Source organism: Megascapheus bottae, chromosome 11 (assembly GCF_031878675.1).
Source record: "Megascapheus bottae isolate mThoBot1 chromosome 11, mThoBot2.hap1, whole genome shotgun sequence".
NCBI classification, from domain to species: domain Eukaryota; kingdom Metazoa; phylum Chordata; class Mammalia; order Rodentia; family Geomyidae; genus Megascapheus; species Megascapheus bottae.
Window position 1 is genome coordinate 60,365,619 of NC_143519.1, and position 19,106 is coordinate 60,384,724.

Sequence of the window (19,106 nt, forward strand, 5' to 3'; positions counted from 1 at the left end):
TAAAACTACAGAGGGAAGTGTTTAGGAGATTCTCAGCATCTTGGCTTTGTGCAGAGAAGCCTAGACTCAGGATATACATACAGGCTGTTCTTTGTCTCTAGTTAGGTGACACTGGGCAAAGATGATGCTTCTCTGAAGTTTTCTTCTTTATTTTCCCATGGAAAGCATTGAAGTGACAGTCTTATGATAAAATGGAGCTGTGATGTCTGTTAAGTCCATGACATTTAAAGTAAAGGAACTTAAGCTGGGTGCTGGTAGCTCTCATGCTTATAATCATAGCTTACTCAAGAGGCTGATATCTAAGAGTTGAGATTTGAAGCCAGCCCAAGCAGGGCAATCTATGGAATGTTTATCTCCAATTAACCAGCAAAAAGCCAAAAGTAGAACTGTAACTCAAATAGCAAAAAAAGCTAAGGGATTATGCCCAGGCCCTGTGTTCAAACCCAGAGGACCATGGAAAAACACAAACAAATAATTCCAGAGGAGGAGAGACTTGAGAAAGACAGAAACCAGATATGAGGGCCTTCTATTTATCGCAGTATAATCCAGTCTGCCCTGAAAGCCACTACCAAGGCCATCCAGACTCTGCTTAATTGAATCTGCACATGTATTGTTAATTAACAGTTAATTATGAATTATGTATGATCAAGGATCCTGTTGTTACAATGTTTATATTTAAGATTAAATATCATTTATATTCTACTAGATGTATTATGTGAATGGATCCTGAAGTATTAAGGATGAGTTGTAGTGATGCGTAGGATTTAGTTCATATGTTTCAGCAAAGAAAAATAAAATGCGGGCAAAAAGTAATCCTGGCAAAAAATAATGGTTAGATCTAGGCATGCTGAGGAAAAATTCATGGCACTATTGCTTCTACTATTGTGTGTGTTTGAATATTTGACTAGGTTTTCTTTTCTTATTTGAGATTGTATCTTGCTCTGTTGCCTAGTCCACCTTGAATGCCTGTATTCAAGTTATCTTCTGGTTTCAGCTTCCCAAAGGGTGGGACTACAGGTATGTATTATCACACCCAGCTTATATGATCTAATTTTTTTCTTAAAAAAAACAAGGCGGAAAGCCTTGTTCACTGCAGCACTATTCACCATAGCGAAGATATGGAACCAACCCAGATGTCCCTCAGTTGATGAGTGGATCAACAAGATGTGGTATTTATACACAATGAAATTCTATACTGGCATCAGAAAGAATGACTTCGCCCCATTTGTAAGGAAATGGAAAGACTTGAAAAAATCATATTAAGTGAAGTAAGCCAGACTCAAAGGAACATAGGCTCAATTGTCATTTGTCATAATTAGTATAAACCTTTGACTCCCCCAGCAGAGTTTTACAATAGGGCAAAACCTAGATACATAAGGCCATATAGGATGGGGCTAAATGAAAGGACCTCCAGGATATAGAAACAAGAGCCGTATAATGTATGATGGTTGTTCTTAATGTACTATGTTATTTCTCATCTCTTTTGTTGTTCCTTGGTTATTTGATATATTGTATATATGTTTATTTGAAATAGGATAGGGAAAGGGGAACAAGATGAGGGGAGGGGGTTGGGGAGGGAAATGGGGACAAAAACATGAGAAGGGGTATTAATGTATGTGAAGTAATGCACCTTCTATCTGGCAAATATAACTGTAACCCTTCTATTAATTACAATAAAATATATTTAATTAAAAAAAGGCTTCCAAAATGAATGTGTTTAGCAAAAACTCATGGCTGGTAAGGAAAGCCAGTGAAATTTAATAATATTTCTCAGTTTTTAAGACAGAAGATGAGATGGATAGAAATACTTTCCGAATGTCTATCTATCTATTACGTCCTTGAAGCAAAGCCTGAAAACAGTAAAGTTCAGAGAAGTTAATAAGCCAGTCAGGTCACACAGCTAAATGAGTGGCAGGCTAATTCCTGTCCATCCGTCCATCCGTCTGTCTGTCTACCCATCTGTCTCTCTCACCAGTGGGGCTTGTTGCTCTGCTTTATGACACAGCCATGCCAAAAAAAAAAAAAAATGCAGCTGGAAAGCAAACAAATCTCAACCAGGTGTTGGAAGCAGACATCTGCCACCTGGCCTGGAGAAGTTTGCTAAAATGATGTCATCATTTCCTATCCTTTTGGCCAATAAAAAATGAATAGTTGTTTTAGGAGCAAAGTTTAGGTAAAGGCAGGAAGGAAACAAAGGGATGACAGAGCCATGTGATGCCAACAACTAGTACTATAATAAAAACTTTTTTTCCCTGAAAGGATATAAAGTCAACATTGGGCAAACACTGCGACAAAGTGGGAGGTTTTCTATGAGCCTGCTCCATGTGACAGCTGTGCCAATTTTTACTTAAATGTTGGACAATACCCAAGAGTTCCAGAAACATTCATTTGCTCATTTGTGCATATACACAGATTCATTCATGAATCCACCATGTCTTTTAGTCATCCATTCACACCCATCCATCATCCTTCTAGCCATTCACCCATCCACCCATCTACCCATCCACTCATCCATCCATCCATTTGTGCTAGCATCCAGGGCCTTGTACATGTTAATCAGGTATCCACCAGTAAAGTCCACACCCCAGCACTTAAATACTAGTTTGAAGAACAAAGATTTGTTTAAGTATCTCAGCCCAATGGATACTTCTGAATTAAGTACTCCCTTAGAACGAGTTGGAGATTATTTTGCTGTTTTTTTTTTTTAACTTAAGCATTTGGTTCATAGGCTAGGAAGGAGACCTACGAGTTGCTTGGAAATCCCTCTGTGGGCTTGCGAGGGCTGTCTAGTGTTCCTCAGTAAGGGACACTCCATAGAATTCCCAGACTAATCCCAGGTCCAGGTTAGTTAGAGGTAGAATAGATAGATACTTGGGAAGTAGAGTGATCACAAGACTATAATAGCAAAGTCAGGTAGGGGAGAGCATCAGGTCATCTCCATAGGACCTGTGGCCCCAGTCCTCAATCACAGAGCCACACATCGGTGTTGACGGAGAACACAAACCAAAGGGAAACAAGCTATAACTACTGCTCCCAGAAGGTTCAAAGCCAGACACATGGCTACCTTCACTCAAGACACAGTGAGCCTCATGTAAGCAGAGGGGATAAGGAGGGAGGAGGAGGAGACAGGGATGGGGGGGTGAAGACACTTAATGAAAGTGAATCTGCCTTGCCTGAGGAAGGCAGAGGCAGCTGCTGGCACTGCTTGCCATTTGAAAGTGGAGAAAATCAGCCCTGGGTTTACCCTGCCCAGCACCCACCGACTATACTAGAAAGAAGTATTTAGAAGAATCTTGCTGAACAGTCAGATTAAAACTAACTCCACTATTAGATATTTTTGTGAATATATTCAATTTTTTTCTTCCTTGTCACAATACCTGAGATACTAAGGAATACTCCCTACTACATACCAAGGAAGTAGAAAAGACAGGGGGATGGAGACATAAGTTTGTCATCTTATGTGATGTTTTGGACAGCTGTTTATGTTACATCTGTATAAGTAAGAGGCTATGGGTAGATTTATCTTTCACACCAAAGCCAAACAAAACAAACAAGCCAGGTGGCTCACACCTGTAATCCTAGCTACTCAGGAGGCTGAGATCTGAGGATCATATTCCAAGCTAGTTGGAGCAGAAAAGTCCAAGAAGCCCTTCAATTAACTGGTGAAAAGCTGGAAATGGAAGTGTGGCTCGGGCAGTAGAGTGAAAAGATGAAGGACAGCACCCAGACCCTGAGTGCAATCCCTGGTACCAGCACAGAAAGAAAGAAAGAAAGAAAGAAAGAAAGAAAGAAAGAAAGAAAGAAAGAAAGAAAGAAAGAAAGAAAGAAAGAAAGAGAGAGAGAGAGGGAGAGAGAGAGAGAGAGAGAGAGAGAGAGAGAGAGAGAAAGAAAAAGAAAGAAAGGGAGAGAGAAAGGAAGGAAGGAAGGAAGGAAGGAAGGAAGGAAGGAGGGAAGGAGGGAGGGAGGGAGGAAATGAAGGAGCAAGGGAGAAAAAAGAGAGAGAAAGGAAGGGGGAAGAGAGAGAGAGAGAGAGAAAGAAAGAAAGAAAGAAAGAAAGAAAGAAAGAAAGAAAGAAAGGAAGAAAGAAAGAAGGAAGGAAGGAAAGAAAGAAGGAAAGAAAGAAGTACTGGGAGTTCTGCCTAGTGGTAGAGTGCTTGCCTGGCATGCACAAAGACCGGGGTTTGAGTCCTTGATACTACATATATAGAAAAAGTTGGAAGTGGTATTGTGGCTCAAGTGGCAGAACTCTAGTCATGAGAAAGCCCAAGGTCAATGCTCAGGACTTGAGTTAAAGCCCCTGGACTGGCAAAAAAAAGAAGGGAGGGAGGGAGGGAGGAAATGAGAGAAAGAAAAAAAAGAAAGGAGGGAGGGAGGGGGAAAGAGAGGAGTGGGAGAAGAGAGGAGCCATTATCTCCTCTGCACATGGACTATCCAGATAGTCAGGGGCAATTTGGAAAGAGTAAACCTGAGAGCGAGGGTAGAGGAAGGTCGGCGGGTAGCCTTTCTAGCCATCTTCTGGCCAGCAGCTCCCCAATGAAGCCAGCACTGCACTTGGACCAGGAGGAAAGGAAAGGCTAACCGAAGGCAGTGTGCATACAGCTACTTTCACACATATACATGTATGTGTATGGGCACCCATGACCACCCCACCTGCACCTGACCAAAAAGACAGGAAGGAGATTTGAAATAGAGCTGCCAGGAGGCCATATTGAACTCTATGTTCTGATAGCCCTTTGAACTTTAGAAAGCACTTTGGAGAGCACCACTCAATATTCTAGCAATTCCATGTCCCTAATGCAGCAGTGGCCTTCTATTTTTGCAAATGTTCCAAGCGCAGGAAAAACTCCTTTGGTAGCACACAAACAAATTTACTCTCCCAGCTCCACTTCTGGTGTTTTGCTGGTTAATTGGAGATACAAGTCTCAAGGACTTTCCTGCCAAGGTTGGATTCAAACCTCCATCCTCAGATCTCAGCCTTCTGAGTATCTAGGGATTAGAGAGCCATCTGTACCCAGCTTATTCCAACATTTTAACACACACCTCAGAGGCTAGCATTTTAAATACAGGGATGAATAGGTGACCTTCCATGAGAAATAAAGACTACAAACAGCAAGTCTTGTGCCAAAAGTTCCCATGGTCTTTCTTAACTCCAGTAGAAAGAATAATCCTTCACAATGTCCCACTCTTTCCCAGGTACACTGAAATGGACTTTAACAGATGTACAAATAACTAAGCCAACTATGATCAAACATGCATGTCATGGTCAGATATCATTGCTGAGTACAGTGACTGAGATGAAATCTAATTTCTTTTTTGAAATCTAAATTTTTATTGTTGTTCTAATACAAGGGCTCAAACTCAGGGCCTTTCCCTCTTGCTTGGCTTTGTCACTCAAGGCTGATGTTCTATCGCTTGAGTGATAGAACTTATAGCTTTTTGCTGGTTAATTGGAAATAAGAGTCTCATAGACTTTTCTGCCTGAGTTGGCTTCATTGAGATGCTTAGATCTCAGCTTTCTGTGTAGCTTGGATTACAGGCATTGCCCAGCATAAATGTCTATTTCATAGACTCTCTTTAATCCTGAACTCTTTAGCTATAAAGAATTTTCTGCATATTTTGTTCATATCCAACCATTCCCTTCCAAAAGAAACCTGGGGCTAGCCCCTAAAGGTCAGATTGTATGTGGCTGCTAGAAAGTATAACAGCCAGGGTATGGTGGCTCACGCCTGTAATCCTAGCTAATCAGGAGGCTGAGATCTGAGGATCATGGTTCAAAGCCAGCCTGGGCACTAAAGTCCATGAGACTTTTATCTCCAATTAACCATCAGAAAAGTGGAAGTGGTGCTATGGCTCAAGGAGAAGAGTGATAAGCTCAGAAAAACGCCCAGGCCCAGAGTTCTAGTTCCACAGCAGACAAGAGAAAGAGAGAGAGAGAGAGAGAGAGAGAGAGAGAGAGAGAGAGAGAGAGAGAGAGAGAAAGAGAGAATAACTTAAAATGACATGACCAAAATGCTTTAAACTTAGGACAGGGAGAAGAAATATGGGCAGGAGAGATGGGGAGAGACCCAGGAAAGTGGGTGTCCATTACACATTTGGGGGCAGGTGCCCACCTCTTCCCGTTGCTGTCCCGCAGCATCGCTCTTCCCATCACTCTGGACTTGGTTTCCAGCTCCTGCACTTCCTCCAGCAACGTCTTCTTGCAAGTGTGCTTGGCCCTGCATCAGGAAGACAAAGCAGGAAATAATATGGCATGTGGCTTGGATGGACCTACGAAGAATGGCTGCCTGCCCTCTTCTACACCAGGAGTCCTCCTGGGTGAGGCTCAAACATAGTGGAATATTCATGGCTTTCACATACTACACAAGCTCAGCCTGAATCACTGGTCTGGTGACCCAGACCTTGAATATCAATGTCATTCCTCTAAAGAGAGATCCGTGGACTTGGCTCAGGATCCAGCTAATCAGGCCAAGGACCTCAAGGTCTGTGGAAACCCAGGAATTGGTCCTGGTGCTTTCCTTTTTGTCTCCCTTCTTCCCTCTCTTTTTCCATCTTCCTTCTTTCTCCCTCTCTCTCTCTCTCTCTCTCTCTCTCTCTCTCTCTCTCTCTCTCTCTCTCTCTCTCTCTCTCTCTCTCTCTCTCTCTCTCTCGCCCTTCCTTTCCTTCCCTTTATGTTTCTCATTCCCTCTTCCCTCCACCCCCTTTCTCTTTCCTGCCTGTCTGGGAACTTAAACCCAGGACTTGGACCCTGTCTCTTATGTTTTTAGCTCAAGGCTAAATGCTCTATCACTTGATCCATAGATCTACTTCTGGCTTTTTGGTGGTTAATAGGAGATAAAAGTCTGACTTTTCTGCTGTCCAAGCATGGGGAGGTCCTCAGATTTCAATTTGTGTGTGTGTGTGTGTGTGTGTGTGTGTGTGTGTGTGTGTGTGTGTGTGTGTGTGCCAGTCCTAAGCTTGAACTCAGAGCCTGGGTGCTGTCCCTGAGTTATTTTTGCACAAGGCTAGTACCACTTGAGCCATAGTTCTACTTCTGGCTCTTCAGGGGTTAATTGGCAATAAGAGTTTCCCACACTTTTACGCTAGGTCTTTGAACCACAACCCTCAGTCTCAGCTTCCATAGTAATTAGGATTATATACAGGAGTTACCAGTGCCTGGCTGGTCATACAGCTTTTCACTATTGGATCCGGAAAGTATTTTAGACCCTCCCCCACAAAGGGTGGGGATGGGGTAGTGATTAAGATGCCAGAGGTATATTAGCTTTGGCCTGGTTTGGAGTCAACAGATTTTACATCTTTCTCTGGCAATGACTTGCCATTAAAGCCCACATGTGTGGGCCCCAGTCAGTGACTAACAGAAAATACCAACTATGGGTCATTTGTTTCCTACCACAAGGGAACCTCAGCTTGAATGTGCAGCTTTTTAAAAAAAAAATCTGTTTTGTTTTGTGCCAGTCTTGAGGCTTGAACTCAGAGCTTGAATACCGTCCCTGAGCTTTTTTGCTCAAGTCTAGCATTCTACCACTTGAGCCACAGTCCTACTCTTGCCTTGTTTTTGGCATTGAAATGGAAATAGGAGTTTTATATGTTTTCCTACACAGGCTGGCTTCAAACCTGGATGTTCAGATCTCAGCCTCCTGAGTAGCTAGGATTATAGTCAGGCCTAGTTGTTCAGCAATTCTCAAACAGTAAAAGAACTGCATGCTCCCTTTTTCATGGTTAATCTAACAAGAAAGCCTCACAGTTTTCAAATAATTGGCTGGATCTCAGAGTCTTCTGAAACCATTGCATTGAATCAATTACCACCTTGTACCTCATAAATATATGTACAACTAGATGCCTATTAGAAAGAAAGATGGTGGCCATGCACCCATCGTTCTCATTGTAATCCTAGCTACTCGGGGGGTTGTGATCTGAAGATCAGGGTTTGAAGCCAGCCTAGAAACACAGACTCCATGAGACTACTTCCAATTAACCAGCAAAAAAAAAAAAAATCCTACAGTGAAGCTATGACTCAAGTGGTAGAGCAACAGCTTTGAATGGACAAGCTGAGTAAAAACAAAAGACTCTGAGGTCAAGTTCTAGTACTAGAGCACACACACACACACACACACACACACACACACACACACACACAGGAGCAACTGAGTCTACTGCATAGTAGTGAAAACGGTGTCCTAGGAATAGTCTGAGGATGTGGGCAGTTTTTTTTGAATCTCATTTCCCTCACTCACCTTCTTCCTTTAAGGCCAAAATGCCTATTTAGATAAAGCCAAGTCATCTAGCACTCCACGCTAATCTGTACTGGAACATTAGCACTGAAGACATGTATGTGTGCCTATCATCCTTCTCCATAAAGTAGACAAGAGGAAAACCACACAGGTTTTCACACATCATACCTTAATCACTTCAAACACTATCCTCAGACTCTCTATTGATAAACATCCCGTATCTCAAAGCAGAGACTATGAAATCTTTCATTTAAACAAAAAATGGGAGAACAAAGGGCTAACAGTTTTAATAGAAAGAAGACCATCCAAAGGAATGTTCAGGGGGCTGGGAGTTTGACCTAGTGGTAGAGTGCTTGCCTAGCATGCACAAAGACTTGGGTTCAATTCCTCAGTACCACATACACAGAAAAAAAAAAAGCTGAAAGTGGTGCTGTGGCTCAAGTGGTAGAGCCCTAGCCTTGAGAAAAGTCCAAGGACAAAGCTCAGGCCCTGAGTTCAAGCCCCACAACTAGCAAAAGAAAAAAAAAACAATATTCAAACAAGAAGATGATATCCAAAGGGATACTGTCCAATATTACTGATTATAGTGGGCCGTATAAATTTTAAAAATCTCCCTGGCTTAGAAGTCTATATTGATAAGAAGCCTGAGTAACAGGCCTCGTTCTAGTTAAAGTCACTCCAGAGAAACACGGGGGACATGTCTGGCTAGTTTGAAGAGGTCTCAGTCCATCTTTTTCATCCCTTTTCCCTACACAAGGTGATCAATCTCTAGACTGCACTGTAATGTTAACTTCAGGGCCAAGAGGAGACAGAAGTCACTAACAAGGAGGCCTGAAATAGGCAGGCTGGACCACTAGTCCCAGAACACCAGCAATCTATAGCTTGACCGAGAAAAGGAGGCTACTTGGTATATTGCTATTTCCAGTGTTTTGTTTTGTTTTGTTTTGTGCCAGTTCCAGGGCTTGAACTCAAGGTCTGAGCACTGTCCTTGAGCTTTCTCAAGGCTAGAGCTCTACCACTTGAGCAACAGTACCACTTCTGGCTTTTTCTATTTATGTGGTACTGAGGACTTGAACTTTGTGCATGCTAGGTAAGCACACTACCACTAGACCAAACTCCCAGCCTGATAGTGCCACATTTTACTCAGCCTTAGAGGTCAATGGACTCTCTATGAGACACTTCCACATTTTCAAGGGTGCAAATGCACCGTTATCCAAGAATAGTTGGTTATTAGAGTCCTGGCCTGCCATCTTGGGAAGAATTCAGCTCCCTTGAGTAAGAAGGAAAGTGTTTTCAAACTCTTTTCTCAAATAGCTTTATCTAAAAAGCCTGAGAAAAATGAGTCCAATAATCTCTTTTATCAGCTGAGTGCTCGTGGCTCGCACTTGTAATCCTAGCTGATCTCAGGTGGCTGAGATCTGAGGACTGAGGTTCAAAGCCAGCCCAGGCTGCTTCAAGCCCCAGTGCCCATACAAAAACAAAGTATTTCTCTTGTGTGATTTTCATAAGTGCACAGAACATATTTTGATCATTTTCATCTCTCTTCTTCCAATTCCTTTCTCTTTCCAAATAGGCCCCTTCTACTTTCATGTCTTAAGGATTTTTGAATAAGTAAGTTGGGTCAAAATCTAACTTTTCCCATCTTTTTGTTTCAGAATTCCTTTTACATGCAAGGATAGCAAGTCCAAAGGAACTGTTAAATTCTATCCATGAATAAAAATGGAAATACAATATGTTCCTAGAGAAATTAGTTTGGTTAGAAACAAAAAAAAAATCAAAGTCCATTTGTCTAGAGAAATTGCTTATTGTCTTTTATTGTCATTTAACTGCCTATTTGGGATTAGACAAAAGAAATGATGTCACTGTAGAATTAGGGGGGCCTGGTAAAAGACAAGAGATACACAGTTTGATAAAAAAAAATGGGTTCTGCTAATTTCAGTGGTTTTGAGTTCTGTGTGTGTGTGTGCGTGTGTGTGCGTGTGTGTGCGTGTGTGTGTGTGTGTGTGTGTGTGTGCGAGTGCATGCATGTGCATGAATACATTCTTGTACTGGGGCTTGAATTCTGGGCCTATGCACTATCCCTGAGCTTCTCTGCTCAAGGTTAGAACTCTAACACTTGAGCCACAGCTCCACTTCTGGCATTTTAGTGGTTAACTGGAAATAAAAGTCTTCTAGACTTTTCTACTTGGGTTGGCTTTAAACCACAGGCCTCAGATCTCATCCTCCTATGTAGCTAGGATTACAGACAGGAGACACTGGCACCTGGCTATTTTTGTCTTTTTTCTCTACTAGATGAGAATCTATAAATGCTAGCTTACCTAAGCATGCAGTCACATGTAGATAAGTATAAACCAAAGGATGTTAAAATAGTTCTGGGTAACTTATACTTCTTGCTTCTAATAAGACTACTCATTAGCCAGGGATCACTTATAATAAATTATTTTAATATAAGATAGGGTACTTTAGCCCCTCATTGAAATTTTAGTGAACAGAATAATAGGCAGGCTTTTATGTTTTTAATGGTGCTCCAAATTAACTGACTTAAGACAGTCTAATAACAGACCTTCATCTAGAAAGTTGACACACTTTATGGAAAAAAGTGACTGAATGACTTCATTCAGCTTTTCTTCTCTTACTCTTTTAGCAGCCCAGGTTTTAAAATGGACTCAAGAAACAGGGCAAAGAGAGGAGGGAAAAATGCCAAAAGATGAAGCATTTCTTAGATGCCCCGTGAAATCTACTTGAAAAGGCAGGCCTGCCCTATGCTGGCATTCAAACGCCTCCCAAAAGAGGGCATAAGTAGGTGGTAAATGTCTTCAGTCCCCACGTTTGGGAGGGAGAAGGTAAGGCACAAGGACTGAGAGTTCCAGGTCAATTTGACCTAATCAGTAAGATCCTCTGAACCTTGTCTCAAAAAAAAGTTAATTTTTTTAAAGTAACTCCCTCCCCAAAAGAGATAACACAGGTAATCAGCATGGTTTGGCCAGAGATCATAATATACTTTCTCTCCTTGAGAACAGGCTGCTGAGTTTGTTTGCCAGGACAAAGAATTTCAGATTCAGGGGTCTAACAAGAGATGGACAGGGGTTGGAGTGTGGCCTAGTGATACAGTACCTGCCTAGCATGCACAAAGCCCTGAGTTCCATTTCACTATACCACATAAGTAGAAAAGGCCAGAGTGGTGTTGTGGCTCAAGAGTAGAATGCTGGCCTTGAGAAAGCCCAAGAACAGTGCCCAGGCTCTAAGTTCAAGCCCCAGGACTGCCAAAAAAAAAAAAAAAACCCTCAAAGAGGTGGGCTATGGATCCCATGATGAAGAGGTATGATCCTTAAATAAATTCATAAAATTTTTATTTTTTTAGGAGTGGGGTGACTGAAGTTTAGAAGTTTAGTTAGTAGAGATGACTACTTGGTATATGTTTTGAGCCTAGACTCCAGATGAGTGGCACTAATGTATGTGATTCTCCATGCTCCCCTAAATGAAACAAAACAAACAAAATGCATTTCCAGAAGTGCTTCTGAAAGCCAGTGGGGCTCCTTCTGGCTCAGCCCAAAACTGAGCTGCTACTCTTGGAAAAAGTTGTGTCTGGGCCACCATGCAGTGACAGAGGTTGACTCTGCTGTACTGGAGTGATACCTAGGGCCACAAACACTGCTCTCTCCCTGATTCTGTGTGAGGCCCTGGGGCCCAGCTTTGGCCAAGCTCCTTGGAAAGGAAGCAACTTTTTTTTTTATTCTTTCCATTTGTTAAAGCTAGAAGCACTGTCATCTGATTTCCCCGTGTTAAGATGTAAATGGTGCTAATTTTATAGAGCCCCTCCTACAAACAGGACCAAAATAAAATCTTGGAGGAAATAATTTACTTCATAGTGATAGGGACCTTGGAGTTGGAACACACTTGGAAAAAAATTCAGAGAAAAAACAGCACTTTCCAAAGCTACCAACATCTTCTTTAAGCTCCTGCTTTCTCCTCCTCCTTCATTCTTCTTTCTTTCTCCTTCTCCTCCATCTTCTTCTCTTCCTCTTGTTCATCCTCCTCTTTCCTCTCTCTCTCTCTGTCTCTCTGTCTCTGTCTCTCTCTGTCTCTGTCTCTGTCTCTGTCTGTGTCTCTGTCTGTGTCTCTGTCTGTCTGTCTGTCTGTCTGTCTCTCTCTCTCTCTCTCTCTTGTTCCTTAGCTTTTTTGCTTGAGGCTGTTGCCCTACCATTTCCGCCACAGTTCTACTTCCAAGCCTTTTGCTGGTTAATTGAAGATAAGAGTCTTCATAGACTTTCCTGCCTGGTTTGGCTTTGAGCCATGGTTCTCAGATCTCAGCCTCCTAAGTAGCTAGGATTACAGGTGTGAGCCACCAGTGCTTGGGCTCCAACACCTTCTTTGAAATAAGAGAGATGATTATTGTGAAAGTCTCAGTTGGCAAAAGTAGAGTCTCCAAAATAAAATTGTTTTCATGACATTCATTGAGAAGAGCTGGATTGTGTTGGTCTGAAATGAAGTTATCCACATTTCTATTTCTTAATTAGAAAAGGCAATTGGTAGTGGCTAAAATCATGCTGTATTTATCTAAAACAAACTTCTCTTTGCAAAACTGGAGCAGTTCAGTTAGGAAATAAACAGATCACACCCCAATTAGGTCTACTGGTTCAAAGACCAAATAATAAAATGAATATATGCATACAGTGCATCAATTCAATTGAGAACATATTTTTCCTGGCTGTAGTCTAGCCTTCCTTTCCAAGGGTTTTTATCCTGTCATTTACAAAACACAGCTTTAGCAAATGAAATAAAATTATGGGAAAATGCAAATACTTATGAAATTAAAATAATTTAATTTTTAGTAATAGTGGAAAACTTTAGTGAGCATAAGAAAAATAAACATAAAAGATATGCTATAAGAGTCTTTCCCCATCTGTCTTTCCCTGTGTGAGTTATCATTAGTTGTCAAGAGGATGCCAAAATGAAGACTTTTTTTCAAAAGACAACCTTAACTGTCAGGCAAGAATAATTCCCATGGTGCTGGAAGAATGGGGAGGTAACAATGAAATCTAGTTTTTGTTTTTTTTTTTTTTCTGGAAGGTTTGTAGTAAAATCACAATTATCTCAGAGCGCTGAAATAATTGATGTTGCCCGAAGGAAAGACAAACTAGAAGTCTTAATTTGGGGGAAAGTTGGTAGCTCTCAGTAGGAGAAATTCGGTCCACTCAACCTAAAAACCAGTATCTTCTTATTTGGAGCGATCTCTTCCTTTTGTTCCTTATTATAATTAAACTTTTACCTTTATACCTTTTGCTTGAACTCTGGGGCTTGGATGCTGTCCCTTAGCTTTATTGCTGGGGGCTAGCATTCCATCATTTGATTCATACTTCCACATCTGGCTTTTTGCTCATTAATCAGAGATAAGAGTCTCAAGGACTTTCCTTCTCAGGTTGGTTTTTGAACCTTGATCCCCAGTTCTCAGACTCCTGAGTGTGAGCCACTGGTATCTAGCTTGTCTATATTTTCAAGATGAAGTAAAGTTTAGTAATTTGAACAAAACAAGAACAAATGTTTTTTGGGGAAGTGGTAGGATACTGGTTCTTCAGAATTCTCATAGCTCTTGGTACCCTTTTGGCCAGACTCTTATAAGGATAAATCACAAGGATGGATGAGAAAGATCTTGGGTTACTGTTTCACTTTTCCACTTACGCTCTCCATGCCACATCCTCCAACAGACATGCAGTAGGAACCAGAAATAATCCCAGCCAGAAGTGAGCAGAGCTCAGGACCATAGTTGCCTGAAAGAAACAGAAGTCACAAATGGATAAATAGGTTATTGTTTCTGTATATGTGTGTGTGTGTGTGTGTGTGTTTGTGTGTATGTGTGTGTGTGTGTTTGTGTGTATGTGTGTGTGTGTGTGTGTGTATGTGTGCGCGCGCACGCATACCAGTAATGGGGCCTTTCTCCACACTACCTTTTTTCACTCAAGGTTAGTCAACATTCTACTACTTAAGCCACATCTTCCTTCCAGATTTTGGTGATTAATTGGAGAGAAGTGTCTCTGTCCCTGCAGGAGACAGTGAGCAATGGCACTTTCTTGTTCCTGGCAGGCTGAATCTAGATGATTTGGGAGGTCACAGGGTGGTGTGTGGGGGTGGGGAGGTTGCAGAAGAGAAGGAACTGTGGGGCTGAAGTTAAATGTTAAGTAGTTGAGAATTTTTGAAGAAAAGCAGAGGAAAGGAAGACAGTTCTCTGTGCAGAAATGGAGACTGGAGAATAGATTCTTTCAATTTTGGCTTTGAGATAAGATTAGGAGTGTGAAGCTGGCCAGCTATTGACAAGCTGATCTAGAAGGGTGGCGATCTAGGAAAGAGACCAGTTAAAGTGTGACCAGACCCTTCATGTTCCCTGGGTTTTCTTTTATGGAATTCTTATTCATTTGACCTTGGTGCTAGATATATATTTGTGCTGTCATACGCCTTGAACTCAGGGCCTGGGCACTGTCCCTGAGGTTTGTTTTTTTTTTCTTCTTCTCAAGAATAGTGCTCTTCCATTTGAGCCAAACCTCCACTTCTGGGTTTTAGTGGTTAATTGGACATGAGAGTCCTATAGACTTTTCTGCCTTGGCTAGCTTTGAATCTCAATCCTTAGATCTCAGCCTCCTGAGCAGCTAGGATTACAGGTGTGAGCCACCAGTACCTGGCTATAAATAGGTTTTGACTAGAAGTCAATACACAGAGTGGTGAGAGTTGCAGAAGAAGAGAAGACAGTGGAGAGGTGTATTAACATTAAGGAGGGATCCTTACAGGGATGGAAGGGCTGAGAATCAGATCCTAGACTACCTCTCTTAAGGCTGCCTACAGAGCACTGGGTTCACTCTTCTCTGGCTGGTAACCTAAAAATCAGGTCATTCTTCTGATATCTATTTTCTGTTCTGGCAAGACAGCCACGGGTGCTATAGCTCTGGTTACTTCGGTGTGCTAGGCTTCCATATGAAGTGTGTCCTCACAGCATGCCGTTCTAATCCTGAGCACCCAGCTAAGCCCATGTGTAACTCCAGCTGTTTGCAGCTGCAACCCATCACAAAGTCCTACTTCTGGTTCCATGTGTGTGTGTGTGTGTGTGTGTGTATGTGTGTGTGTGTGTGTATGTGTGTACATGCATGCACACGGGCATGTATGTGCCCTCACCAAGGTCCTGGAACTTGTATTCAAGGCCTGGGTGCTGTCATTTGACCCACAGCTCCATTTCTAGCTTTTTACAGGTTAACTGGAGATGAGAGCCTCATGAGCTTTACTGTCTGGGCTGGCTTTGAACCATGATCCTCAAGATCTCTGCCTCCTGAGTAGCTAGGATTATAGACATGGGCCGCCTGTTCCTTGTGGCTCTTGATATTTATAATGAAACCAAGTTGAGTTTGAGACAAGGCATGGATGCCCAGGATGTGGTATAGGAAAATAACGCAAGAAAACATACTCTGGGATATATGACTCATTTCCTGGGTGAACAATGGGGTTGGCTTAAAACTGGTGCTCACTAGCTTAAAACAACTTGTACTCTTAGCTACATTCAGAAACAACACATAAAGAAAGCAAGGCTCAGCTGGGCACCACTAGCTCATGCCTGTAATCCTAGCTACTCAGGAGGCTGAGAGCTGAAGACTATACACTGAAGCCAGCCTGGTAAGGAAGTCCATGAGACTTTTACCTCCAGTTAACCACCAGAAAACAGGGAGTGGAGCTGTGGCTCAAACTGGTAGAGTGCTAGCCTTGAGCAATAAAGCTCAAGGACCGTACCCAGGATCTGAATTCAGGCCCCACCACCACTAACAACAACAAAGAAAGAAATGATCACTGAGAATCCACAGGTAAACTTTATCTCTTCTGCAAGGGGGAAGACGGTGGACAAGACTACACAGCTGTGATTCCTCTGGCGGGGGTGAGATTGTGGCTTTGGAAACTTATGCTTCTGGAAATGGGGGAGGGCTGCACACCTGCACATATTGTGTGATTGTAGGTGCTTCTAACAAGTGGAATTTCTAGTCTGTGATCTTACAGTTTATACAGAAAGTCCAGGTAGGTGCTGTGTGGATACGTCAAAGCTCTCTGCCAATCTTCCTGGAAAAAAAAACAAGGTGCCTAGTAGTCCCCAAATTCCTGGTAATTCAGAATATTAAGTCCAATATAAAACTATAGCACTGGTATAGGATATTGGGTGCTGGTGGCTCACTCCCATAATTCTAACTACTCAGGAGACTTAGACCTGAGGATCAAGGTTTGAGACCAATTCAGATAGAAAAGTCTGTGAAAGTCCAGTCAACCAGGGAAGAGCTGGAATTAAAAGTATGGCTTAAATGGTAAAGTGCCCGTCTTGTGCAAATAAGCTAAGAGAGTGAGGAAGAGAGATTTCCCTGGCCTTGGGGCTCAAGCTCCAGTACTGGTGTCAAAAAGAAAAAGAAAAAGGGAAATGATCAGGCAGTGACAGGGCAGAAGACTGTGTCTTGAAGCCATCACCTAAGCCCTGAAGTATGAACATTGGAAGGCCATTTTAGTTAAAAAAAAAAAAATCGAATGGACTGATCATTTGAGCCATACCTCCACGTCCCACTTTTTGCTGCTTAACTGGAGACAAGATTCTCATAGACTTTCCTGCTGGGGCTGGCTTCAAACCACAATCCTCCGATTTCAGCCTCCTGAGTAGCTAGGATTACAGGCATGAGCCACAGCACCTGGCTCCCTGAATGCGTTTTGACAAGGAATTAGGTTTAAAAACAAAAACACAAAACCAAACAACTCATGATCTGTGTGCTGCTTTGTCAGAAGGTTTAGCCCCTGCTACTCTCAGAAGATGGAAGGGTTGAGTTGCATCCTGCGGAATGTCTAACACATATAGCCAACATGTTGATCACTAGAGACAAGCAGAAACTGTCAACAATGATGATGATGGTGGTGCAGATAGCAAGCTAAAATCTGTTCTTTACACTCAGATATCACCGCCACTACCTTTCTGCTTTTATTCATTGACCAAGATGAATTTCTTTTCTTTGCACCATGCCGCTCCTTATCTCCATGGGAAAATGGGCAGAGGACACACCGTACTGTTCTTTGACAATAATGTTAATTAAAAACTCCCTTCCCAATTAGAAAAGGAAAAGAGGTGGGTGCTGGTACCTCAGGTCTTTAATCCCAGCTACACAGGAGGCTGAGATCTGAGGATTGAGATTCCAAGATAGCATGAGCAGAGTAGTTCCTAAGACTCCCATCTCCAAAATAACACAGCAAAAAAAAATGCAAGACTGGAGGGATAGTTGAAGTGATAGAGTGCCAGCTGGGCAAGCAAGGCAATAATATACTAGGACTGAAGTTCAAAGTATTGCCTGCTAGAGAGAGGGGGAGAGGGGGAGGGGGAGGGGGAGGGGGAGGGGAGGGAGACTGTAATTGTTCAGAAAAAATATCGACTAATGTAGCTGCATATTGAAAAGTTGCCTGTGTCCCAGCACAAGAAGAGGAGGGACATTTTTAGCACAAACTGTGCTCTAGAGCTGTAGTTGAGGCTAAGGAGTCAGGTCTCCTTTAGCACACAGAATCAAACTGCATAGAATAACTTCATCTGCTTATCTCATCCTTATCAAAGCATGCAAAGGGATTTCAGAGCTAGAGACTACCAGACTTTCCTACAGACAGCAGCCACAGCTGAAAACAGATAATAATCATCTCTCTAGTGTCAGAGACATCTCCCACGTGGAGAGTTAAACTAGTCTTGTAGGTAGCCTGATAGGCTGATTTTCCTAGCCTCCACATTTCTTCTTGAAATGAATATAAAATACTTTATGAAACATAGACAAACATAAAAATATCCTAAATATGAAGTGTTTTATCTCACAGAAAAGCCATTCTCAATCTCTTCTTTGGGCCTTTAGAATACTCCTTAATAAGCTAATAGGACTGAGTATGGTGGCATATCTGCAATCTCAGCCCTTCAACAGGTTGAGGTAAGGAGGATTTCATTTCAAAGCTAGTTTGGGCAGTATGGTGAGGCCATGTCTCAAGCTACAGGAACAAACAAACAATAAAAAAAAAAAAGGAATACCACTGTCCTGGTAGTATCATCAAATTGCATGATAAACCAATCAAATACTTTCTTGGATCTCATCCTTCAGATCTGAGAAAAAGTTTATATTATAGTAATGCCAAGAATATCTGCAGAATATTTTTTTTACCTAAACCTAGGGATTTGAAGTAACTATTCCTCCTCCCCCACTCCCTGCCACTTCTTTTTGGTACTAAGGCTTATGCTCAAGGCCTCTTGTCTTGCTTGACTTTTTTTTTTTTTTCATTTAAGGCTGGTGCACTATCATTTGAGGCATAGTTCCACTTCCAGCCTTTTCTTTTTCTTTTCTTTTCTTTTTGCTAATTAATTGGAGATGTGTCCCATGAATTTGTCTGCTTGGATGGCTTTGGATCTTGATCCTCATATCCTAGCCTCCTAAATAGGTAGGATTACAGGTGTGAGCCACCAATGCCTGACAATTAACTATTCCTTTTGAGACACAGGAGACCCAGATCTTTTGGGCCTGTGTCCTCTTTCCTCTGTTGTTGGAGGCATTCTTTTCATATGCAGGTTCAATGAGAGTAGAAATCATAGTCTGGAATACACACCTGGCATTGAAAATAGCTTTCCTATTAGGTGACTCATAGGGCTAGCTAGGGCTTCCTCCTGAGGAAGCAGGAGATGGGCATGCCAGGGCTACATGTGGAAGGGCCTCATATTGGCCACCATTATATATATATGTCTTTGTTTTTTTATTTTACTTTTTATTATTATCTTTAAGTAGTTGTACAAAGGAGTTGCCATTTAACTAAGCAGTTTATGATCACAATGCATCATCATCAGTGTCACCCATTTTG

At 42.0% G+C, this 19,106-nt stretch overlaps 1 protein-coding gene across 2 annotated transcripts in view; it reads right to left on the bottom strand.

Annotated features, from left to right (window-relative positions):
* The window catches only part of Atp8a2 (ATPase phospholipid transporting 8A2), a 445,427-nt gene that overhangs the window by 21,213 nt on the left and 405,108 nt on the right, over window positions 1–19,106 (bottom strand). Inside the window, exons 34-35 of one of the 2 annotated variants that reach the window (XM_090342380.1) lie at window positions 13,908–13,996; window positions 6,111–6,215 (exon numbers count right to left, since the gene is read on the bottom strand). In XM_090342380.1, coding sequence (XP_090198506.1) covers window positions 6,111–6,215; window positions 13,908–13,996 — 194 coding nt within the window. Of the gene's footprint in view, window positions 1–6,110; window positions 6,216–13,907; window positions 13,997–16,254; window positions 16,317–19,106 lie in introns of those variants that run through there. The other variant, XM_090342381.1, reaches the window with a different exon arrangement.